The 26,006-nt window shown below is 44.0% G+C and overlaps 1 protein-coding gene and 1 long non-coding RNA gene across 18 annotated transcripts in view; one reads left to right on the top strand and one right to left on the bottom strand.

Annotated features, from left to right (window-relative positions):
• The window catches only part of GATAD2A (GATA zinc finger domain containing 2A), a 120,874-nt gene that overhangs the window by 2,919 nt on the left and 91,949 nt on the right, over positions 1 to 26,006 (top strand). For 3 of the 17 annotated variants that reach the window (XM_014578189.3, XM_014578181.3, XM_075902804.1), the window contains exon 1: positions 25,374 to 26,004. The exons of 2 other annotated variants lie outside the window; for them this stretch is intronic. In XM_014578189.3, coding sequence (XP_014433675.2) covers positions 25,849 to 26,004 — 156 coding nt within the window. In that variant the 5' untranslated portion in view covers positions 25,374 to 25,848. Of the gene's footprint in view, positions 1 to 16,732; positions 17,252 to 25,369; positions 26,005 to 26,006 lie in introns of those variants that run through there. 12 more of the 17 variants (XM_075902815.1, XM_075902810.1, XM_075902806.1 and 9 more) reach the window with 8 other exon arrangements.
• LOC142819011 (uncharacterized) lies at positions 505 to 25,517 on the bottom strand. The gene is made up of 3 exons (XR_012896692.1): positions 25,384 to 25,517; positions 6,735 to 7,320; positions 505 to 1,351 (listed from the first exon to the last, which is right to left on the bottom strand). It is a non-coding gene; the product is annotated as an uncharacterized LOC142819011 (long non-coding RNA).

The raw sequence follows: 26,006 nt of genomic DNA, 5'->3' as shown, positions 1-26,006 counted from the left end.
CACTATGCCAACATAAAATAACATTGCTAATCCTACCCAAAGAAAGTAACAACTTGCATCTCTTGATTGATTCATTTCTGCTTCAGAATTGGAGAAGTATTGATGGTCTTCACAATCAGCACTACTTAATAGTAAAGCAGTGTCTGCACAGGGCATTGTAGGCTAGCAGGGGGAAGAATGAAAAAGAAGGAAAAGGGAAAAATTGAGCACCCTGACCTGGGAGAAGAGTATGCTCCATTGCTTTATAGGATACTAGGATTCAGCTGCCCTTTTTTTTTTCTCCTAGATCAGTGGTCCCCAACGTGGCGCCCACGGGCGCCAGAGCGCCTGCCGGGCCATTTCTGCGCGCCTGCCGAGTGATCGGGGCTGGCCCTGCCCCTGGACGTGCGGCACAGGGGGCGGCGCCAGCTCCAGGCGCACAGCACATGGGCAGCCCCGCCCCCAGGCACACAGTGCTGGCCCCGGGACTGCAGCATATGGGCATCCCCACCCCTGGGCATGCGGCACAGGAGTGGCGCCGGCCCCGGGCATGCAACGCATGGCTGTTCTGGCCCCAGGTGCGTGGCATATGGGCTGCCCCACCCCAGGCGTGTGGCACAGGAGTGTTGCCGGCCCCAGGAGTGCAGTGCATGGGTGGCACTGGCACCAGACATAGTGGTGACCCCGCCCCCAGGCACCTGGCCGCCCCCAAAGATTGGGGACCACTGTCCTAGATAAAAGTGCAGTGGAGGGTAGGCCTGTTTATTAATACTAATGGCCTCTTTCATATTTCTGGCCTGAACAAGAGTATTTCATCTCACAGTCTTGGTACATTATATGGATGTGGCATTCAAGGGGTGAGGGTGAGTTTGAGAATAATATCCTTTTATAGGTCCGCTGTACACTCTTCTCTACCTCTGAAGAAAGCTGAATGTAGCTTTCTGCAAATCCGCCTCCCCAACATTGCTCCAAACTTATCCAGTGGGATGGAGGCAGTTGAGAACCATAACTGCAGATATCTGCTAGTGCAAAAGGAGGCTGATTGTACAAGAGTAGCTGAAGTATCCTTCCTTAAAGGCTCCTTGATCTCTACAGAAGTGCCAGTGTTGAGACCAAAGCTTACCTATGTGCTTAGCTGTGCACTGTACTACCATTAGTTTACCCTCAGAATAAGGAAACTATAGTTTTGTGTTGGCTCAAGCTAAGGGCCAGTGCCATATCAACACACTCAGATATCCCAACTTGATTAAAAGGATGATTAGTGTGACTTGGAGTTGTGTTGGAGTTGGAAGAGCACTTTTCCCTACATCCACGTTTACTTTGACTGAAGTCTTCATGCTTTTCGCTTCTTGAATTTTAGTAAGACAGGTTTCTGTATTAGGGAAAGTAAGCAAATTAAGGTCAGTTGTGAACTTTGCTCATGGCAAATAGTCCATTCCCCCCAAATAGAACAGAGCACCTATGGAACCAGAACATCAATTTGTCTGTCTTTATTACAACTTTATTTTAAAACATCAGCTACATAAGTCAGCCATGGCATCAATTCATCCTTTAGAAATCTATTGCTTAAAGGTGATTCAGAAAAATTGCTGCCAAAGCTCCAACAGCAGGGGGCATTCAGGTAACTGGGGTGGAGGAATGCCCTGCTAGCAACAGGTTGAAATGCTAGTATGGAATCTACTACATGTGTTTCTTTGCTGCATGGTAAATAGAATCAGTGGCTTTGTGTTAACAGCTGTTTGATAGCAACTTGAATCTACTAGATTAGCAGGATGTTTCCACCTTTATTACTATTCTTGCTGGGGCATATTGCAAGATTTTCTTAACATTAACCTCTATTTTTTTATTCCGCTAGTTCAATACATTCCCTGTTTTCTCCATTTTTCATGGAACTGAACCTCACTCTCCAAGACAACAAAGCATGAAAGTGAGGTAGATGATGGGATAGTTACACAATCTTGGGCCTTCTATCTCTAACACAATGAGAAGTGTTGTGGCAGCTTACTAATAGATTTATTTAGGCATAAGCTTTTATGGGCATAGACCCAAAAGCATCTCACAAAGTGGGTCTTTGCCCAAAAAAGCTTATGCCCCAATAAATTTGTTAGTATTTAAGGTGCCACAGGACTAATTGTTTTTGCAGATACAGACTAACATCCCTGATACTTCTCCCAACACGTAGCACCAAATTTCTTGAACCTGTCATGCTGCTGGCACTCTCATACAACATAATTAGCACTCATCTGCTATGATGCCAATACAAAGTTGAGTGAGTCTTTAATAAGTTTAGCGTTTTTTTAAAGAATTCTTGGCTATAAGAGCTATGGAGATTTAGCCGTAGTTCACGTGTATATTTACTGATATTTTATTGTTCAGGTATAGATAAGTAACTACAGACCATCTAAGTTCAAATGTAATCAATTCAATTAGTATTCATGGATCAGTTAGCTAACAGTTGATAAACTAAAATAGCTAGGGAAGTGAGAAATTTCCTTCCTTTTGGGTACAATGCCAAGGATGTTAAATCTCTAGAGACTCAAATAAGAGCTGTGCTGTCCTTTTTTGGAATTAAGTAAGTATAGACTTGATCCATTCAGAAGAGCACTAAAACCATAGAATTTGATTGTAACTTCTTCCTCTTGCATGATATACTTGTTCTACATATTCATGTCCTTTACATATTCAGGATAAAGCCTGTCTGGTAAGAGCGTTTCTTCTATCCAACAAAAAATGAGGGTACTTCAGGATTTGATGATGTAATGGCATTCTTCTTACAGTCAATAATTCACCATTATATTAGGGGAGAGTATTATTGGAGGCATCATCTTTGGGCTGTGATATAAATTGGAGAATGTCATATCTGTGCAAATTCCCTGCAACACTTTATTGCAGCAGGAGGGGTGTTTGGCTTTGGTGTCCTGGCCCAATGTCAACTTGGGTAATTACAAGCTGTTTACCAAAGTCCATCTGTAGTTTTAGCTGGGTACAGTATTCTTCCTCTCTTCCTGGCTAAACTTATGGGCTGTGCGTCTAGACTGGCAAGTTTTTCCACAAAAGCAAAAACTTGCCAGCTGTCTACACTGGCTGCTTGATTTTGTGCAAAAGCACTGACGTTCTACTGTCCGAAATCAGTGCTTCTTGCGCAAATGCTTTGACTTCCCGTTTGGGGAAAAGCCCTTTTCCGGAAATGGTTTTGCACAAGAGGGCCAGTGTAGACAGCTGAAAACTGTTTTGCGCAAAAGCGCCCCAATCGCCATTTTCGCCTTCTTGCGCAAAACCGCATCTAGATTGCGGAATAGCGTCCGTGCCAATCTAGATGCTCTTTTCCACAAATGCTTTTAACTTAACTTTTCCGTTAAAAGCATTTGCGGAAACCATGCCAGTCTAGACACAGCCATGGAGTATTGCTGTGCTCTGTTACACAATCTATTCTACCATAAAGCTTTCAGGAGAAATTCTTAGCTATATGTTTGTGAAGTGCTATATAAAATGTTGGGTGACAAAAGAACCCTAACTTTTCTCAGGAGTTGCAGCTAGTTTTGGTTTGTGCATGTTGATAGAAATACAGTCTGCATCTCATGCTAGTTCAGGAGTGATATAGCCCCTAACTACTGTAACAATGTTACTGTGAAATTTGCCTCCTCCCATCTCTTCCTGCCCCCCAATTAAATAAACCCATATAAATGGTTTAATTTTTAATATGGGGATTGCTAGTTAATTTGTGCCTCTTGTCCTGCGGGGGGGGGGGGGGGGGCAGATTATGGAACTGACCTGCTCTAGTTTTGTTGGGGGACTGATGACGATCAATGAAGTTAGTGAATTGCAATTTGGATGTGGAAAAAGTTGTCATGTTGCAAGGAGCAATAACTTCATGTCTGTTTTTTACTCAGAAAGAATGATGTTTGTAAATCCTGAGACCAATAATGATCCACAATGCTCTACAACAGACATCGTTTTATTGATATTTGCTCCATGACTAGCCAAGATCTAAGAAATATCATTACCTTAGTTTTCTTGAGCACCTCAACTTGGGTAGACACACAACTGTCCTTGACTGTATACAATGACAGTTTTATGATGATACACTTTGGACCTTACATATTTTTTAGAAAGCATTCACAGTAACTTTATTGTTAATGAAAGCATTAACTGAGACACCTCAAAAGAGGCAGTGTCTTAATCTTTAAAAATATCCTGCTGTTTAGTTAGAGCATCAGTTCTCAACCCAAGGCCCATTTTGCATACAGCTGTGTGCTAAAGAAAATTCATTATTTACAGCCCTGGTCAATAAAGGGGCGGGGCTGGCTAAGAGGAAGACAGCATCTGGCAGCCTATGAGTGCTTCTGCCAGTAGGGAACTGGTGAGTGCCCAAGGGGGCAAGAGAGGTCGTTCCTGGGCAGGTTTGTGGAGAGGGCAGAGCATTAGGCAGAGACAGTATAGGGGTGCTGCAGCATTCCCAGGTTTTAGGCTGCCCTCTCTGGAGGGATCCCTGAACAGGGCACAGTTGGCATAGGGTACTGGGGGGGGGGTGCAGTGCAGTGGTTCTCAACAGGCAGTCCACAGTGATTAATAGAGCATGTTTAAGACAACCATCCAAAGCTTAGTCACCTTTCCCATCTAAGATGGGAGTGCATGGCTTGCGAGATGCTGATTTAATTGTCTGGTTTTGACCCAACAAGAGTAATTATAAAAAGTCTTCCCTTTGTAATAAAAAGGCCAAAAGTTTCAGTAGTGTACCCGTTGGACATGACACTCTTTAGTTAGTTCATAGTTCCTATTCTAATACCTTATTTTCAGTTAACTTTGAAACTTTTACAAAGTGCTTTGTCTAGCTGAAGATGGTTTAAGGGAAGTGAGAGAAAAAGTGTGCCAACACAGGAGAGCAGGATATTTTTCTTATACTTCAGACTAAGAACCTTTTCTTAATGTTCCTCAAACTAAGGTTCTAGTAGATGTAGCTGCAGCAAGTTGGCACTGCCAGCTTCTCAAGCAAGATATCCCTTTCAACATAGGGGAATGTGCACAGATGGTGGAGGGAAACAGGAGGGTGAGTTGTGTACACACTCTAGATCTCTTTACAATTTAACACTTGCCCCTCTGGGAAATACACAGAAAGGTTATGTGGCCAACCCAAGATAACAGAACACAGATTTAATGTGACCAAAACTACACCTACATGAATTGCTATGACTTTAACTTGAGATTAAGTGATACTTGCTATCTGTGAGAACATATTCTCATGTAGGAGTATTTTCAAACCCTTATTCTTGGGATGTGTTTGCATGTTGATATGCAGTCTAAATGTTTTAAAAAGCAGAAATAGTAGCAGCTTTGCACATGCCCCTTCACAACTTTAAATATTTGTGTTCAAGGGCAGAAAAAAAGAACCACGTTGTAACTACTCCTCAGTTCATGGTCATTATTAGAAAGTCCCTTCCTTTCTGTCAGTGCCTTTTAAGGCACTGACAGAAGTAGAGTTGCAAGACTGTCACACTTTAGTTGTGTCTAGCTCACTGTAAGGTTGTGCATGTGTTTTTCATCCTGCTACTTTTATCCGTAGTATGACAATGATCCCAGTAGGAAGTCTGTGTGAAGACTGTCCCCATCTTGCCTGTCACTAACCAATAATTCCACTGCTTAGTGTCCTGATTTATGGTTTTTAATCTCTATATCAGAAGAAGGCTTTACATGTGCAATCTGAAGAGCCTAGCTGCCTGTATCTAGCCATGTCTTTAGCAAAAGAGGAAAGTTTAATGCTTAGCTTCAAAGTCCTTGCATTGATAAAAAATGCCAGAAGAAAGAAGAAAATTGATTTGTGTCTGATTACATTTCTTGGGATTTCTACAGAAGAAACCCATTTTCATCAGATCTAATCATCTCTATGGCCAAAACTCTGGTTCTCTATAGCCCAGATCACCAACTCTAAGGATCCAAGCTGCACTTGGACGTGTTGAACATAACAGGGTTCCCTCTAAGCTGTGCGGTAGCACAGCCCACCAGCTTCTTAAGGAACTAGGGATGCAATAGTGTAGTCAATTAACTGATAAGCAAAAGCTCATAGGTTAATGATATAGACTACACACATTCCCCCCCCCCCCCCCCCCAAAACCAGTACATTTAGCAGCAGGCTGGCCAACAGCCCAGCTCAGTTCTGGCTCATGCCGGGTCCAGGACTTACCCCCACTAATCCTCTACATTTAAAGTGTATTAGGAGCAGGGCAGGCAGGAGCTCAAACAGTGGCTGCCCCATCCTTGACAGGGGCTGCTGCTACCCTTCAGTGCTGCGTCTTTATCAGAGGCAGCAGCACAGGACGACAAGCAACCAGTCCGCAAGAGGAGCTGGTTTTTAAACTGGCTCCCCTCACAGACTTGCTTTCCTGCTGCTCCTGCACCCAGGGACTATAGAATAGTTGACTAACCAACAAGAATTCACAAGGTTACTTGACTATTCAATTAACCGATATGTAATATTTCTCTAACAAACCCTGCCCAGCCAGGGAGGGAACGTGTCCCTATCATCTGGGAGAGAGGACTCGCTGCTCTGTCCTCAGTAGGAAGCTACGGTTGTAGCTGAAGGAGAAGTAACTGTCTCCCAGCCAGGCAGCTCCTTGAGCAGAGCCCTGAGCCCCTGGCTGGGTAGGGCCGTGATGCCACAAGGCTTGGAGGGAACCTTGGAACATAAACCCTTGAGAATCATATTAACACAACTTGTTGCATTTACCAGTTCTTCATTCCATATTTAGAAGTCTACTTACCTTTCAAAGCCTCTTTCAAGTCAGGAGCAGATCAGCCATTTGCTATATCAGTCATAGGTGGGGAAGCACATTAATCTTGTTAGAAGACGGTCAAGATTTTAGGTATGGTATCTACAGTGTAGGACCAACATTGGCTTATTTCCTTGTTGAAATGTCATCCTTGCCAGCAACATAAAGAAGCAGAAGCAATTAGCCACTTGTCCCTCAAGGACACCATCTTTTAGGGATGGAGTAATCCCACAAACAGAGCTTCTTCCATATAAGAGAATACAAAGTAGTCACTTTTGCTCCAAAACTGGGAAGAACTATGGATTCCTAACAGTATTGTGCATCTTTTCACCATTACTTCATATTCAAAGAGCCAAAAAGGATAAGGCCCCAATTGACGATTGTAGCTTCAGCTTGGACATAGTCATTTGGCTCCGAGCACTTGCCTGTAACATTGGGAGCTCCAATTGCCAGTTCCCACATTTCCCATTGCAGGATCAGGTTCTCCATTTACATCCCAAATCTCTGAAAAAAGCTTCAGAGGGGTAGCTGAGTTTGTTGTTTTAAGATTTTCTAGTTACAGATAGTCTTTAAGGTGCTGCAAGACAAACAAAACATGTAGATGAATCATGAGCTTTCGTGTGCACAATCCACTTCTTCAGATGAATAGTTATTAAATGTCCAGTGTCAAAATAAATAGGGGATGGCAGAGGGGTGTGTGTGTGTATGTCAATTAAGAGTCTCTATACTATGTGAAGCGGATAGAGAAATTGCAAGTTGTTCTCAAGTACCCATTGTTTGATTTAGCATTAGAATGTGGAATGTAGTGGGCCATCCAGCCAATGTCTTTATTCATACCTTTGTGATTGGAATCAAACCTGTAAATGAAGTTCAGTTCCAAGGCTTCCCTGTGTAGTTGGCTTGTGGAATTGGCCTGAAGTAATATGGTGAAGAGAAAAAAAAAAAGTGAATTGCTAGATTGTTAGTGGATTATCAATTGCCAGTTTTCTGAAAAAATTAAAAAAAAATTTGAATACAAAGTGATCTGGTCTCTTTTTATACAAACAGTGCTAGTCTGTGCCCTGGAGAGCCTACAGTCTAGTGAGACTTTGGGTATGTCTAGATTGCAGAGTTTTTGGGATACCATAGGTATCCCGGAAAAGCTGCGCCACATCTAAAGGAATGTGTCAGCTTTTCCAGAAAAAAAGTTTCAGAAAAGCATATGCATTTTTTCGGCATCTCTGTAAACCTCATTTTATGAGGAAGATGATGTTCCAAAAGAGACTTCCCCCCCCCCCGCCACCATTTGGCCCAGTGTAGACGGGCCAATTGTCGGAAAAGCCTTTTTCAGAAGAGCGGGAAAAAACCGCAAATCACGGTTAGCAATTTGCATATCTTTTTCCGACTGTAGTCTAGACACGGCCAAAATGCAACAAGTGAGGAAGAACAGAGAAAGAGGGGGGCAGACAAAGATGATAAAAGGAAGATCATTGTTACACAACTTGATTCAAAGACTTTAGAAACAAAATCAGTTATCCAATTGATGTATGACTAAACAAATTGGTTGGTAGATTTCTCATAAGCAACTTAGAGATGGGCCTTTTTCCTTTAAACTTTTAATAAGCTAGACTTTTCAAATAAAGATTTTCATTCCAGAGAAGAGACTAATAGGCCTCAGGGCTTCCTCTGCAAACATAACAGACCACAGTGGAGTTACAGTAATAGACTGTCAGGTGTACATGACGAGGACACCTCTGGATATTAAAAGTTTGAGTGTCTTAATTGGTGGGAAATAAGACATCTCCCTCAACTATCAGTTGCTATTAATAATTAGGGGCATCCAGTCAGTAATTGCAGGTCCTCTTTTCTCATGATAGTTCATGGTGGATGGAATCTGTGGAAGATGAAACTCCACGTGAACATGGTAAAAATCCTTTCTAGTTTTAATCAGGGTCAAGAGGTGAGAATGCTAACAGATAATGTAACGGTAATTTTAAAAAGCAAGGAGGTGCTCCCTCATAGCTATTCTGTCAAAGTGATAGCCCTGTGGGACTGACTAACTGGAGATTATATATGTCAGCAAACAAGGTAAGCTACAGGCCACAAGATTAACATACATGGAGTGAAGCAGGCTCTAGTAGACTTATTTTCAGAAGGTGAAACTGTTCAGATATTTGTAACAAGTGTCCTGATTTTATTCTGAAGTGGGCAAAATATTCCATTAAACACTTGATGAACTAGAGCAGTAGTTTGGAAATCTTAAAGTTTTCAGATACAAAGTTGAAAACCACTGAGCTAGAGCAAGGATCCTATTCTCTTTTCCACCGATAACATTAGTGGTAAGAGAAGACCGGACTGGTCCAGTTCGTTGTGATTGCTCCATCTTGGGCAAGATGATAATTTGTCTCCTAGTTTTTTCCACAGGCACCTCCACCTTATTAACAGATCTTCTGGTCCAGGAAGATAGCCTCATCTTTCTTTGCAATATAGACTAATTTCACCCTACATTGAAATGTTTGTTTCCAGAAGCAAAGGTCTTCTGGAACCTCTGCGCCTTGTGATTTGCAACTGAATTTACAGCATGAATTATAATTCCCCATGAATAAATAATAGAAGTTCTCTTGTTCTTAAGTCTGTGGAATTTCATTCTTAGCACAAGCCATCTTAAAACTATTGTTATGATTCCTCATGCTGTTTTACTAGTTACAGCATGCTTAAAAGTTTCAGGCTTCTCCTTTGTAAAAATGTATCAAGATGTATCTTGATTTAAAATATTGTTAGGTGAATGATCAAGTTTGACTTTTTTTAATTCCTCCCTTTCCCTCCCATTTAAGTTAGAATAAAAAGGGCAACTATTTTTTGTAAGGACAGCTTTTAGACCACAACAAGAAAACCTCACCAGTTTGTCTTAGATTTGCTCTAGTATAGATGGTGGAAGTGAGGGGAAAGGAACAGATTTAGAAATCAAAATTGTTGCATTCCCAATTTATGGAGCATCTGGCCCATTACAGCACTCTGCCTTTCATTCTTTTGTTAATGGAGATTAAGCTTAAAAGCAAGAGAGACAATTTTCTTCATATTTAAGCTTTTTGTATGTTGTCAGGAAAAATGTGAAGTTCTAATATAGATTTTTAGTTGTATTAAGATCACAACTATCAAGAAAAGTATGTCTGGCTTGTTTGGTTTTTAGTGGTCCTTAAGTAAATGTGATTTGAGTACCAATTTTCTGAGACCAAATCTGATGTAAATGTAGGTTGGTAGTCTTACCACAAACATAGGATATTCTTTGCCAAATAAAGCATGCAGATAAAAATCAAGTGGGAGATTTACTTACCGGTCAATGCATTATTATTTAGTTATGCCTGTTTTACCCGTCTCATACAATTGTGGTGACTATACAGTTTCTTAAAGGTAATGAATCAGGATGTTGTGGTCTATGCTCATTCTAGATTAGTACAAGTCTTGGAGAATTGTTGCCTGTATTCTAAATGTGTGGAAGACCAGTGCATCAGTGGTGCGCATTAAGCATTTGTGTGAATGTTCTGCAGCAAAGTTTAAAACAATTCACTTATTGTAGATTGACTTATACCTCATAAATTAGTAACTCATTTTAAACTATCCCTCGATGTGAATCTCAAGAAAGTTCACTGTTATGTGATTAAACCTCATTGTCACTAAAATGACTTCCAAACCTAGTACTAAGATTTTCATAGCATTATTAGATAGTGTATATGTGGACCTCATTAGTCCTTTGAATGCCTTATTCAATGTTCTAGTCAGTATTTTGAGTGCTCATATGGTGTTTTTGCTGCTGGGGCTGACTATGCTGCTGGAGAAAGATGGACTTTGGCTCTAGTTTGCTGGTGCTAAATGTGAGGGCCAAATCCTTGCTACCCTAGTTCTGCTTGGAGGCAGACCACTTCTCCATACGCTGTCTACACTGCAGGCTAATGACTGAATCTAAAGGTGCAGCTGGCACACAGCCTCACTTCTTTCCATGGAGGTAGATGATTACTCCATTCCTTCCTCTCCCACCTCATCAGTAGACTATCAACAAAAAATGGAAAAACAAGAAATCCTGTGACATCTTAGGGACCAACTAATTTATTAGGGCATGAGCTTTCATGAGTAAAACCCACTTCATCTGCTAGTCTTCAGGGTGCCACAGGACTCATTTTTTGTAGACTGAAAATTCTCAGAGGGGCAGCCATGTAAGTCTCTATCAAAATGGGAGAGACTGGTTTCTTCTTAGTAGGGAGGGAATAATCTCATCTCTTGTGTATCTTCAGAGTTGCTGCTGGTAAGCTCCCCTCTTTCCAGACCGATGGTCAGGTGAAGGTTATTGCTACAGCCTTTTGCAGAAGCTAGGGGTGGAAGCCTACTTTCCTGGGCTCTTTGAAGGTTCTAATTGCAGAACAGCTGCTCCCTGCCCTCCCTACAAGAACCCCAAGGATTGATCTGGACCATGTGCAATCTCTCAATAGTATTTACTATTAGATTTGACTACCAGTGCATTGGGTGGATGCAGACTAAAAGCAATAGTAGCCTGCCATGGTATAATCATGAAGTTATAGGACTGTGTGGGACTGCCATAGTCCTCTGCACTCAAGGCAGGGAAAATTACTATCAAGGCACCGACAGCTGTTTGTCTAAGCTGCTCTTAATCTCGAGAGAGATTCCACTTCCTCCCTAGGTAATTTAGCCACCACAGTTTCTTAATGTTCAACCTAAGAAAATGTAAGACCATATCTGAGGCTAGAGCAAGCAGCAGTCAGAACAATTTCTCCCACTGCCTCGTAAGAACCTTTGAGGATACATGCTCAGTTTAAGTACCTAAGTCTTCTCTTTGATAAGACTGGATTTTAGTAATCCTCCCTCATAGGTCATGTTTTCTAGACCTTTATTCCCTTTTTGTTGCTCTTCCTGGATATTCTAATTGGTCCATATCTTTCTTGAAAAGCAGCACCCAGAACTGCTCTCAATACACCAATTGAGACCTGCTCTGCCCAGAAAATAGCACAGCAACTATTAAGCAAGACAAATTAATACGGCCTAGAATGAGGTTTGCGCTCCCCCTGAACTTCCTGAAGGGAGCTTCCAAAGAGGATGGAGAAAGACTGTTCAGTGGTGACAGATGGCAGATCAAGGAGCAATGGTCTCAAGTTGCAGTAGGAGAGGTCAAGGTTGGATATTAGGAAAAACTATTTCACTAGGATAGTGGTGAAGCACTGGAATGGGTTACCTAGGGAGGGGGTGGAATCTCCATTTTAGTTGGGATTGGTCCTGCCTTGGGCAGGAGGCTGGACTGAATGACCTCCTGTGGTCTCTTCCAGCTCTACGAGTAGGATTCTAAGTATCTCTTCATACGACATACAGCCAGCCTGTGCAACTGGTTACCGGGGAATGCTGGGAAGGCCATTTAGCTGAGATCACGCTGGATCGGTCCATCTGGAGTTGTTAGCAAAGACGGTCAGGGATGGAACTCTGTGCTCCCAGTGTCTGCTGGGCCTGGGGGACTAGGGAAGATGGATCATTTGATATATTGCCCTGCTCTTTTCATTCCTTCTAAAGGATCCGGCAGGGGCCACTGTCAGAAGGCAGGCGACTGGACTAGATAGATGCTTGGTCTGACCTAACATAGCCGCCAGTCTTATAGATTCCACGTCGCCAAAGAAATGCCAGTGCGCTAGGCTTTGCGACCCCTGCTGTGGCCTAACCTAGAGCCCCGCATTTTCCAGACACCAGCTAGACCCCTTTCTCTCCTAGCTTACCCCACCAGTTGCTGGAGCTCCACTTACACCATTGCCTGTTACCCAGACATCTGGGTTCTAGGTCACCTTCCTCAAACCTGCTAGAGTCAAACCTAGAACCCTTTCTCAGGCCACAACCTTGCAATACCCACCCTGTTAGAATCCTAGAACTGGAAGGGCCCTCCAGAGGGCATCAAGTCCAGGCCTCTGCCCTCATGACAGGGCCAAGCACCATCTAGATCATCCCTGAGAATCAGCACTGGAATGGGGGGTTACCTAGGGAAGTAGTGGAGTCTCCATCCCTAGAGGTGTTTAGTTTTGACAAAGCCCTGGCTGGGTTGATTTAGTTGGGATTGGTCCTGCCTAGAGCAGGGGGCTGGACTGGATGACCTTCTGATGTCTGTTCCAGCTCTATGTCCCCCTGAAGAGGCACAATGATCTTGCACAAACAGGAAGTGGCTACACTGCTTTGTGTAAAACCCCTCATGCAAGAAGAAATGGCAGAAAATATGCTAATGAGTCCCTCATTAGCATATTTTGCCACAAAAATGTGTAGTGTAGCCATAGCCCTACAGATGTACTTGTCCTCCATCGCCCTCTCCCCCCCCCCCAATTAACTTGGGGTTTTCCATTGGGGTGTTAGTCTATACAAAACAGAGTTTAGATATTATAGACCTCAAGACTTCTACTAGTTTGCCAAAGCAAATGGCTTACATCCTGTAGGTTACTTGCATTACTGCTGCATCTAATGCAAAGCAGAATAAAGTTAAGCAGGACTAGAGTTGCAGTAAATGTAACAAAAGCAAACTATCCCACTGGTTACACCATTCCCAATTTAATATCACTTGCAAGTGTACTTGGACATCGATTGAGATATTGGAACAGAACCCTACTCCTAGAACTGTTACTTGTGGGCCCCCACTTGTTATGGCCTTCCAGCTTGAGTCCAAAGTACAGGAAAGTACTCAGTTTTCCTACTAGTTGTGTCCAGTTTGGGGCAGCTCCATGTAGGTTAGTTGTCATAGAATCATAGGACTGGAAGGGACCTCGAGAGGTCATAGAGTCCAGCCCCCCGCCCTCAAGGCAGGACCAAGCTCCGTCTACACCATCCCTGACAGATGTCGATCTAACCTGTTCTTAAATATCTCCAGAGAGGGAGATTCCACCACCTCCCTTGGCAATTTATTCCAATATTTGACCACCCTGACAATGAGGAATTTTTTCCTAATGTCCAATCTAAACCTCCCCTGCTGCACTTTAAGCCCATTACTCCTTGTCCTGTCCTCAGAAACCAAGAGGAACAAATTTTCTCCTTCCTCCTTGTGACACCCTTTTGGATATTTGAAAACCGCTATCATGTCCCCCCTTAATCTTCTTTTTTCCAAACTAAACAAGCCCAGTTCATGAAGCCTGGCTTCATAGCTCATGTTCTCTAGACCTTTAATCATTCTTGTCGCTCTTCTCTGTACCCTTTCCAATTTCTCCACATCTTTCTTGAAATGTGGCGCCCAGAACTGGACACAGTACTCCAGCTGAGGCCTAACTAGTGCAGAGTAGAGCAGCAGAATGATGTGCCCAGAGTTAATGAGAGCCCATCAGAAGCCCATCAGAAGCCTTACTTAAAAGGCTACAGCTAAACTGCATCTATTGCTTCTCCCCACTCCCTCCACAAGACTTGAATGGTCAAAGCCCTTATGGCTCTTATTCCTTCAAGGCATCCTGTCCCTCTGTACCATTCCTTGTAGAAGGGTTGATGTGCAAGCTCTGATGCACAGGAGTGTCTTGGATTTAATAGGAGAATTAGCATAGATTGTAAGTTCTTTAGAGACTTGTGTAGAGTTCATACACTGAAGAACACGTGCTTTGAATACTATTACGATTCACCCTAAACCTTAGCCCTTCCCCCAAGTTCCCACAGAAACAGTGCTCTATTATAGGAAGAAATTCCAGGTAGTTTTGTGAAGGGTTTACAAAATGTTTGAGTTACTGGTATGAGAAGGATGAAGTTGTAAAACTTTGGGACTCTTGAGTACCTAATTCGGGATGAACTGCTGAGAAACACAGGGCACACAGCCAAGACCCGTGTCCTTCACTTACAAGGTGGTCCACACCAGTCAAAAAAAATTCTGCCGCTCACTGAGAGCCAGCTACACACTCCGGTAAATATATATTTACATTTAAAGGGCAAAAGAACTGGTAACTTTTTAAAATAAAAACCAGAGAGAAAATTGTTAAAGAAATCAAACATACACTTGCAAAGTCCTTGTTTCAGACTTTTAGCCATGATGAATTGAGGTGCTGGCTCAAGTCAACATCTCTTGTTATTTCCACATCATTGGAAGGACTTCAGTCCTTGTTAGAACATTCACATAGAAGCAAGTCTATAGTTGAGATGCTTGAGCAGTAGGAAGCTGAAAGAGTTTTCCTATCTTCTACGTAAGGCCTTGGAGAAGAACTCATTGTTCTTACTGTAGAAAGTTATAGTAAGAAGAAGTCTGTCCCATGAGCAAGTCCCCAGTCCATGTATGACTCCATTCTTTGAGAGTAGAAGCCACTCCCCCATCCTCATCTGCATGTTTGTAGGAAAGTTCAATGTGGTTGGATGTTTCCCATACTTCATTGAAAGTGTGACCTTTTGATGAGCCCTTTGAGTAGTCCCTCAACATATGCTGGCTGATTGATCCTGAGGTAACACCCATAAAGCAGATATTTGAAATCAAGTTCAGAACCAATACTCAACTTCAAATAGAAAATGATACATGTATATCAATAACAATCATAAGAGCTCTATAAAAGGTTACATGCCACATTTGGTATAATGTGTTGCAAGTATACAACCGTGATCTGTATGGTCATTCTAATCAGGGAACAACTCAAATACTGGAACACTGTTCAGTGGTTCTCATGCTCCCAGGGCTGTGTATCTGAAGGTTTTCCTTAGGCTACAGCAACTTATCTAGTTTTAGAATTGACTGCCCCCCAAAAGAACTAGCAAAGCCAATATGAAATTTGTTTACACTAACAAATGAAGTGTTTTATACTGTTCACGGAAATTTAGATACAGTAAGTCTATTCCAAGTGATTTTATTGCAAGTGAGAAAGCAAGCAAAATTTCTGTAGTGGCGAGTTGAGACTTTCCCTAAGCTGCACAGCTTCCCATTATGCCCAATGCAGGAGGTCATGGGGAGAGGTCTCCCTAAGCCCTGCCTCTCTCCCTGCCAGCCCCAGCAGGGAACCTTCCAGGTAATACAAGTCCTCCCCCCACCCTAGAGTATGCTCCTGCACCCTAAAGCCCCAGCCCAGAGCCAGTCTTCTCAACTGCACATCTTGAGCATTTTCTCCCTCCCTTCCCCTTCTATACTTAGAACCCCTTGGCCCAAACATGAGTTTTGTTATATACACCAGTGTGAAGGTACAGGCACATCCCCTCCACATAAGATTTAGTCTTCTCAGTTGTGGGAATGACTGGCTGTGACATTTGTCTTGAACTACTTGCTTACAAAACTAGATGTGAGGTAAAAGTTGGGTTATGCAAGACAAGTCAGACTCCTGAAAGGGATATAATAATTTGGAAAAAGTTGAAACATTAGTATCTAAAGTTGGTAGTTGGAACTAGGAAGAGACCTTGGGGAGAATGTGCTTTAATAGCAGGACTTTATGGCTCCAGCTGTAATCATGTTGCTTTCCTAATTAGATGCTCAATTTCAACATGAATCTGGATCATATTGCATCAGCTCTGACTGGAACAGATATTTATGCCACATATCCTGTGCCTCGGTGCCCCATTCACAGGTGGAAGAGTTTCACTTCACAGCAGTAAGCTCAAGAAGATTGTTATTCTGAAGATTAGCCTAGCTGACAGTGGTAGGAAGGGCTATCCCACTAGACCAAGAGTGGGCAAAAAGGCCTCTGCAGGCCGGATCAGGGTCTAAGGACTGGGGAGCGTGCAGCACTTAGAGTCAATCCAGCTTTACTAAGTGCCACACGTGGCATGGCAGGGAGCGAGAGACTGTGTGCTCCCCCAGGCCAAATCAGGGTTTATGGGTGGGGAAGCACAGAAGTGTCCTAGTAGTGCCCCGGGGCCACTTGGCCCCTGGTCAAAAAATGTATTGCCCACCCCTGAACTAGAACCACCCACCAATTGCCAGTTCATGAAGGAGTATCATTAATGAAGTGCTACTGGGAGGTTGTGGGTCGGTGGGGGGGGGGGGGGGGGAGAAATAACATCAGTTCTGGTATTAGAGTGGTCTCAGACACTGTTCTTATGTTTGCTGTTTTTGTGGTACGTTTGGTACAATATGTAGACATAGTAATCAAGACACAGCCGAGGATTGGAGAGGCGATACTTGAACAGCATTACCTTGATAAATAGTAAAGTAACACTAGTGAATAAAGACACTGGGAAAGATACAGATATTTGCTTCCTAAACTAGCTCAAAATAGAGAAGCTATCAAATTATGGCCCATATTTAGGAATTAAATTTGTTCCTCAAATCATTGAGGGAAAGGAAGTTTAAGTGGTCTGAGAATACTTTCAGAATGGAGCACTACAGAAAAGAGGTCCCCCCCCCAAAAAAGCCACACCTTTATTAAATGTATTTTAGGCTCAACTGTTGGATGTGGTAAGAGTTCAGTAACATACCTCAAACTCATGCAAGCCCAACTTTTAATACACTTGTTTACACACTACTTTGCAGGATTCAAGCCTATTTACAGCCAGACATGGAGCTCTTCAACTAAACTGATCACTTTATAACACCAGCAGTCTGAAGGCTTACAGTAAGTAACCTCATGTGATCAGATGTTAAAAAAAAATCGGATCAGTTTAAGTTATCGTGATGCATGTTAGGTTATTTCTGTAGCTTTTTATTTCTCCTCCAAAAGGCACCAAAATTCCCTTTGTGACTCCAAGACCTTGTGCCCATCCCACATCAGGTTAAGTACAGATCACATATACTGCTATTATTTTGAACCTCAAGAGAAACAGGACTTCATCTTTCAAATGAACTATATTAGACATGTAATCCTTTCCATCACCACTGAAATGCAAAAAAAAAAAGGTACATAAGACATCCTGTGGTATTTCTTAGGACACTGGATGACTTGTGACTATCCTCACCCACAATTTCCAATTTGGAGACTTATACCTTCAAGTCAGTGACATTGCTAGGGACACCTGCACGGCCCCCCAGTGCCACCAGCCATTAAAAAAGTTGGCATAAACATTTCCCCAGCTCTCCTCCCCTAGAGTCTTTCCTCTACTTGTGCAACATTGATGAATAATGAACCTACAGGATGGCCATCTTTGAAGAATTCCACTCCCCTATCAACCTCAGCCTGGACTAGTCCACATAAGGAGATTTGTTTGACACAGTCCAAATAAGTGGTCACAGGCTCCACCCTATGCCAGAAGCCTATTGACCACTATTCTTACCTACATGCTCAAGATCAATCCCAGTCAGACAATCTGGTTGCAAGCAAACTTCTTAAAAATCCACCTCGGGAGGGAGGAAATTTGATTGACAGAGCCAGACAAGTACCCAGAATTCAACTACAAGACAGGCCCAATAAGGAAAAACACAACACCATTGGTCATCACCACTTATAGCCACCAGCTTAAACCCCTCCAGCACATTGACAATCTATATCCTCTTGGAAAATGATCCCTCACTCACAGGTCTTGCGGACAGGCTACTCCTCACAACTCCCACTCCTCAACCTGAAGCAAATCCTTTCCAGCAGCCACACTTCAGACTCTTCCAGAAACCTCTGCAACAAATCTCATTGCCAACTTTGACCATGTATCTATAGAAGTGACACCATCACAGGACCTAACCATGTAAGCCACAACATCAGGGGCTCATACAACAGCACATCCTCTCATGTGATATGCTATCAAGTGCCAGCAATGCCCCTCTGCCAAACCAGATGTCCATTTAGCCTTCGGTGCAGAGGCCAACACAAACCTGTAGGGAAACATCTTAGCCTGCCTGGCATGCAATCATGGATTTAAGAGTAGCTGTTCTTCTATAAAGGAGTCACACCAGCCAATTAGAGAGAGTCTGCAGAACAAGACTTTATCTACAGATTTAACAATTATCCTGGCCTTGAACAAAGACATTAACTGGTTGGTACATTAAAGCCAATTTCTCTTGCCATTTAACATCTGCATTTCTACAGCAAGCGCTATGTATGGGACACATCCAACTAACTTAATTAGCCACTAACAGGGGTCCTACAATTGACAGGGTACTTCTGCTGTTTATATATCTTAGTTTTTTATTTCCACTCCAGTTCATCTGATTGCACGTTTTGTCCACAATTTTATATAATTTTGGTTAGTCTAAGGTGCCACAGGACCACTTTAAGGACATTGAGAAACTCTTTAGTTAGTAAAGCTACAGAAATAATGTGCACCAGTAGAGCATTATGCAAATTAGTTTGACTAGGACACTGGAGGAACAGATCCTTACAGAGAAAGTACCATTACTGTGGAAAGAGCAAGTGGTCAACACCTTAACTTTATGTTGACTATGAAATGTACCTCTGGCAGCTGAGCCAGCTTGTTGGCTACTAATAGAGGGAAAAGCATAACTTACCTCTTTAAATAGGGATCAAAATCAGTGCATGTCATGTTCATGCCTGGAGCCACATTGCCTTGCCTCAAGAAGAGTCTATCCATGTATTTTAAAATGCTCATAAAGGTTAGTTTAAAATAAAGCAATTTTTAACTAACCTTTAATGTAGGCACTAGAAGATTTACCTGATGTTGCTTGGTCCTTAAATACTTTCTCCCCCCTTCATTTAAATCCTCTCTAGGGTGGGGCTAGGAGATTCAGTATGCTGGCTGCCCTGGGAAAGTGGGCAACCCCAGCCCTCTCACCACAGCAACAGGCACAGCAAAGGGAGAGGGTGCATGTCCCCCAGCTGGCAGGACAAACTCTGAAATATAGAGTACAGGCAGTCCCCGACTTGTCGGATCCGAAGTTACGAACGCAGCTTTTCTCGCCCCAGAGGACACGGACTGCGGGACCTTGTGGTCCCGCCGCCCGTGTACTCTGGGGCGAGAGAAGTTGCTCTGTGTCTCCCTGGTCTGCAGACCAGGAAGACACGGAGCAAAGCCGTGGAGGGGCTCAGGCAGCCGGGCAGCCCAGGCGTGCCTGGGCTGTCCTGCCGCCGGCTTCCCCCGAGGCTTTGCAAAGCCACCGGGGAAGCCAGTGGCGGGACAGCCCAAGCACCCCCGGGCTGTCCCACTGCAGGCGTGCTCCAAGGCTTTGCTCCCCATCTCTCTGCAGACCAGGGAGACAGGGAGCAAAGCCGCAGAGCGCACCCGCAGTGGGACAGCGTGGCACGCCTGGACTGTCCCGCTGCCCGTGTGCTCTGCGGCTTTGCTCAGTGTCTCCCAGGTCAGCAGACCAGGGAGACGGAGCAAAGCCGTGGAGGACTTGGGCGTCCCCACCCCCGTCTCCCTGGTCTGCTGGGGGGGGTGCAGCTAGTGCCACTCCCCCCCCCCCCCCCCAGCAGACCAGGCTTTTCTTGCCTACCCCTGGGGTAGAGCAGCTGGGGGCTGCCGGGTTGGTCCTGCAGTGCTGCTCCGGACCAACCCGGCAGCACCCCAGCTGCTCTGCCCCAGGCTTCCTGGAATCAGCTGCTGATCAGTTTCAGCAGCAGCTCACTTGGGGACGCCTGGATTTCTTAAGTTGAATCTGTATGTAAGTCAGAACTGGCGTCCAGATTCAGCCGTGGTTGAAACTGATCAGTTTCAGCAGCGGCTGACGCCAGTTCCGACTTACATACAGATTCAACTTAAGAACAAACCTACAGTCCCTATCTTGTATGTAACCCGGGGACTGCCTGTATATGGTTGTCCCTGTCTCCACCCCTGCTGGGGTTATAGCAGTTCTAATCCCTATCTCTGGCACCTGGTGGTCATTCTGTAGTAGAACTCCCTTTCTACCAGACCCCATTATTCCTGACAACCAAAGCCAACCTTACTTTAAAGTTACGCTAAGAGGAAGCTGCATGCCAAGTGTGGTGGTCCTAGCTCTTACTGTTTAGGAGGCATTCTTGAGCAGTCAACTCATTTCTTCATTATCTAAGAATTGACAAGAACTCTTGCAACTGCTTAGAAGTTCCATGTCTGTCAGCATACTAAATAAATGAAGGGTCACAAGTTAGTACAAGCATGTAAAGAGTTTTGTGAAGTCACTTCAAACAGATCATGCAGGTGCCTAAGTCAGTGACCACATACTTGCATGATTAGGAATTATAGCTGCACCAGGAAGTTCAATTAGGTGTTCTAAATATAAAAGCTAACGTTTTTCTGAATGATACTTCAGTGAAGGAGAGTGACTTCTATCCCCCGTTGAAAAGTTATTAACTTGATATACTTAGAAAAGCCAGGGTAACTTAACTCAATGACTACATTTGTTCCAGATGTTGGATTGTTGCACTGTTTGCAACAAAGTTCTGGCTTTAAAAAACAGGGGTGAGGAAGGGAACAATGTGGATCAGTAGGATTTGCAGAATTTCTTGAAGTTTTAAATCTGTTAAGTCTTACCAGTTGTGTCTTTATAAGATACCTGGAAAATTAAAACTAAAAAAATACCAAAAAGATAGTTGTAGTTTAAGTTCTAGTATCTCTCCTTTTATAGTTTCATACAACTTCATATCTAGGTCGATAGCAGGTGGTGTATCATTCCAGCAGCCTGCATTCTTCTCTTGAGCCAGTTACTGTACCATGTCTACATCTTCCCAGGCATACTTGTGTGGCACGGATATTGTTTATGGCACAAACCAATTACAACATTCACATGATTTGTTGTTTTAAATGGCAGAAGGCTGCAACTTTGACTAAGTCTTTATGAAGTTGTGGATATTCAGTAACTCCCACAGCTGAGACACTTTAGAGAAGTCTAGTACTAGTTTGCTTCCCAAGCTTTCCTTTGTGTCCCTGGATTCGAACACGCCCTAAGAAATAATTTTATCTTTGTCATCAGAGGCCAGCCTATCCTAGGCTTCTGCTTCCCACACCAGGAGCTGCATTTGAATTATATCACCTACCAAAAGCCACTGGCCTATCATTTCCCTGACAGCGCCTGTCCACAAGTTCTTCATCAGCATATAGAGGGGCAAAAAAGGGAAGTGTTTTTTTAATCTGCATTATTGTACCCAAGGAATGTGGAACAACTCTGCCTACTTAGATACCGTGTCAAGTTTTAAACAGCAACCCCAGTTCTAGTTGTGTGGGTCATTTTTCAGTTTGCTTTTACTAGTTCTGAAATCACCCCTATGAGCCATGGTAATATTTTGGCCAAACAAAGTTTGCCACAGATATCTGTTTTAAGACTGAATGGCACTCAGATTAAACAGTTAGAATACTAAAACCGGAAGGGACCAAGAGATCAAGTCCAGTCCCCTGCCTTCACTGCAAGGCCAAGCACCATCTAGATCGAGAGAGAGAGAGACAGAGACAGAGACAGAGACAGAGAGATCTGTCCAACCTGCTCTTGAACATCTCCCTAGGCAATTTAGTCCAGTGTTTAACCATCCTGACAGTTTGGACATTAGGAAAAGTGTCCTACCTAAACCTCCCTTGCCGTAGTTTAAGCCCATTGCTTCTTAGCTTATCAGAGGCCAAGGAAAACAAATGCCCCTCCCCCCAATTCCTTTTAGGTGATCTCCCTACACTATCACCAAATGGGACCAGCTCTTACCCCTATCTGATATTGCTAGAAGAAACTCATCCCTTGCAGTCCCTCCCTACACCTGAATGGTGTGCAAATGAAGGGGGTGGGGAGGGAGACTTGAACCTCATGGGTAGTTCTGCTCCATCCCCAGTTTGTGCACCCATAATACAGCACTTCAGACACAGATCCTAAGTATTAATAGCTACAACTACCAAGAAGGGGGGGGGAGGAGGGAAATCTCTATTCAATCCCTATTGAGGCACAGGGACACTGGCAGCTGGGAAATCAAGTTGCTGTTAAGGCCAGGACAGACCTACAGCACACTAGCTGCCATGTCAGACTTTGTTACCTCCATCTCACCTGCAAGCAGCCAAGAGGCTTTTAAATACTGCCATAAGATAAAATGCCATCAGACAGCCATTGCCATGCAGGACAAACAAGTGCGGCCTGTGCCAGTTATCCAAGATAAGCCTGGTCTGGGACTGGAGGCTTAACTACTGTGTCTGTAGAGGTGCACCACGGAACCTTGAGTCAGTCTGTTTTGTGAAGATGGGGGGTTTGAGATGGTGAAGGGTAGATCCCCCACTAATGGTTGTTGGGCAACAAGGTTCCAGGAAAGCCATCCCTCATCGCCAAGTTTCAAACCCTGAAGATGTCAAATATGGCTGCTGTAAATACAGATGTTAAAAAAATGTTATGGAACCCACACAAGACAATCCAACCCCATGAAAAGTGAAGTACTTGAACAATCCTCATCCACATAATACAAGCTACTTCTATTGGAGTACTAGGATGACAAACCAGTAAGTTCTTAGAAAGCCCCCCCCCCCTCAAGGAACAGGAGTCTCAGCCTGTTCCTAGCAACCTTAATGGTAATGGAAATAAGGCTATGGTTGCATAGCAGAATACAAATGCTAAGAGAAGGGCCAACTTGGATTCAGTGTCTGACAAGTAGGTCAGTACTCTTAACTTAATGGCTACTTTCACCTCGACTTCTGCAATCCGCTCCTTTTCCTGTCACAAAATATGAGCCTCACCTGGGTTTTAAGAGAAATACTGTGGCAGAGGTTTGAATGGGAGGACAGGATCCTCATTCTTCTAAAGCTGTTGAAAGGGATTCAGCATTGCCTCACTTTGTCCTGCACCATTAGGCCACCAAGCAACAGATAACCTTCCACAAAATAGCTCCAGTTCCTCACCTGTAGAGTGGGCCTTTTAGAGGCTGCACAAGAAATCCCTATTAGCATTAGCTTATAATAAATACAAATAAGCATCTAGAGCAGAGTCAGACAAACCCAGGCCCTGGAATGAACTGATAAAAAAAAAATCAGAAAGCTGATTTAATCACTTGGTCATCACAGCCCTTCTTCTGTAGTCACCATTCAGGACTACAATCTGGCCATAACGCTAACATGCCATGCCAACCTCAGGATCAATTAGGTCACTCCCTGAGCTACCTTGGACTTAGGAAAGAGTAGGAGGAAGAGACTTAACCTTCAGTATGATCCTTGGAAGACTCTGGGTAAGTGTTGGAAATACTTGAGATCTCAGCAATATTTAGAATTTCATTATCTTGGCCAACCTGAATCTGCTCAATGGAGTTAAGATTTGACAATACAGTTTCAAAAGGGGCCTTGGTTAGGAAGTGTGTGTGTGTTTAAACAAGTATGATTTGCCTGTGTGTCTATATTCCAATCATGTTATGTACACCCTGAGCGTTTTACCAGGTATGGAGGAAAGACCCCACCCCAATTAGTGCACCCTAGTCTTTACCTCTCTAAAGAGGTAGACCCACTTTGTGCATCACTACAGAGGCATATTGGAGAGATCTTTCAGATTGTTTTGTTAGTTATGATAGCATGAACTCAGTGCAGCATTCCAGTGAGCAGCAACATGGGTGATCTTACATACAGGAGTTTCCATACCTCATCTTCTATCAACCCAGCTTCCCTATTGAATAGGAAGCAGCAGGAATTTCAGTCTCTGCTGCTATCTAAGGCTTTCCTTTTTTGGTCTAGGACCTGAGCAATTTGCACACAAGTCCATTATTCCACCGCATCCTTGAGGCTGCCTATATAGTACTGGAACAGACCTCCAGGGTCCTTTATTCCAGTCCTTCGCTATCACAACCTGTCATTTGTCAAGCCCCAACAGACAGCTAGCTCGGTTTCTTGGTCCCCTACAACTCCCATTGGAGGCCTGATCCAGAACATTGCCTCTGATTAATAGAAGCCTTCTTCTAAACTTCCAGCCTAAGTTTATTCATGGTCATAACCATTTCTTCTTGGGCCATCCTTGTCCTTTACCAATCTCTTTTCACTCCTAGGCATTTAAGGATGTAGGGAGTTAGCTGAGAGAACAGGATTGCCGCTCTGATTTTGCTGGACTAAATAAGCTTAGCTAGGCATCAGATCTACGACTTGGGGCGGGGGGGAATGATACTGTGCAATCCATGTACAGATAGAACATTCTGAACCAGCAACATTCTGGACCTCGTACCCTAGCTTCTAATACTGCATCAACCTATGCATAATAAAACCAATTCAATTTTGGCAACTCCCCTGTAAACTATACATCTGCTTCCAAGTTAAAGTCCAGCTTAGGAGCAGCTGGAGTCTTACCTCCCCCTAGACAGAGGAGGGGTGGGCATCAGAGTATTGGCATTACTGGTTTCTTGACTTCAGCTGAGACCTACAACCAGGAAGTGCCTTTTAGACTGGCCCAGGAAAGAAGCTTGCTTTTCCCAGGACTATGCCAGCTCTTCCACCCAAGCCTACACATCCTCAGAACACCAGAGTCTGGGAGACTAACAAAAGTCCTAGGGTACCATCTACTTGCCTCGGAAGTTGGCCAGAAGATGCAAGAGACAAGATAGACCTCAGCTTTTAGCCATCCAAATAGGCTATGCCAGAGTAAGGCACTAGAAAAACTTCATACAGATGATGTCCTTGAAAATGTGGCAGCCTAGCCAGGCTATAACGACCCAGTGTTTGTAGATGGAAATTCACATCATGACAGTAAATGGGTGAAGCCAAAAAAGCCACGTGGTTGCTGGGGGTCTTTCATTTTGCCCCGGGCAGATCTTACTGCCTCTGAAGTGAGGTAGCAAGAAATCTCTGTACTCGCGCTGGGGGGGGGGGAGAGGGGGAAATAAGGCTGCAAGCCTCACTTGTCTGCTAATAGCAACCAGAATGGATGCAGCCGCGCCACTGCAATACTCACCCCCAACACGTGGAGCCCCTGCCAGGGCCGGTCGGCTAGAAACGCTACTGAATCTGCTGCCAGCAGTGCCCTCCTCTTCCTCTTGGCTGCGTATCCACGTGGCCCAAAGGCGTACGTAGTAGAAGAAGAGCTCGCTCCCTTACTGCAGGCAGCAACTCCTTAAAACCCAGCTATACTCGACCCCTCCCTTGGCGTCTCACAACCCCCAGCCAATCCCTGTTCTTGTGCCATGTGCACTGACCCCTTCTGCCAATGGTGCCCCAGGTCACAGACCTGGCCCATCATTGCCCGGAAACTCGACCCTCGCCACCCCCAGCTGCTCCATATGCCCCAGCACCCAGCGAGAGCCTCCAGCTGCAAGGCTGGAGCTAATTAAGAGCTCCCTTGTGTTTGGGGGGTAGCTAGTAATGGGCTAAAGTGAGCAGGCCTTGGTGCGCATGCTCTGAGGAGTGACGCCGCGACTCCATGTGTAAGAAGCGCATTATTTGGCAAGGGGAGCAGCCGAGAGGATTAGAGAGGGATCCCCGGCTGTACAAAAAGCTGGGGGTGTTAGTTATTAACCCCAGGAAAGGAGCTATATCGTGTGGATCTGCGCGGAGCTACGGGGTAGTGTTTCCGACTGT

This window comes from Pelodiscus sinensis, chromosome 19 (genome assembly GCF_049634645.1).
Source record: "Pelodiscus sinensis isolate JC-2024 chromosome 19, ASM4963464v1, whole genome shotgun sequence".
NCBI classification, from domain to species: Eukaryota; Metazoa; Chordata; order Testudines; family Trionychidae; genus Pelodiscus; species Pelodiscus sinensis.
This window is presented reverse-complemented; position numbering and strand designations above follow the sequence as displayed.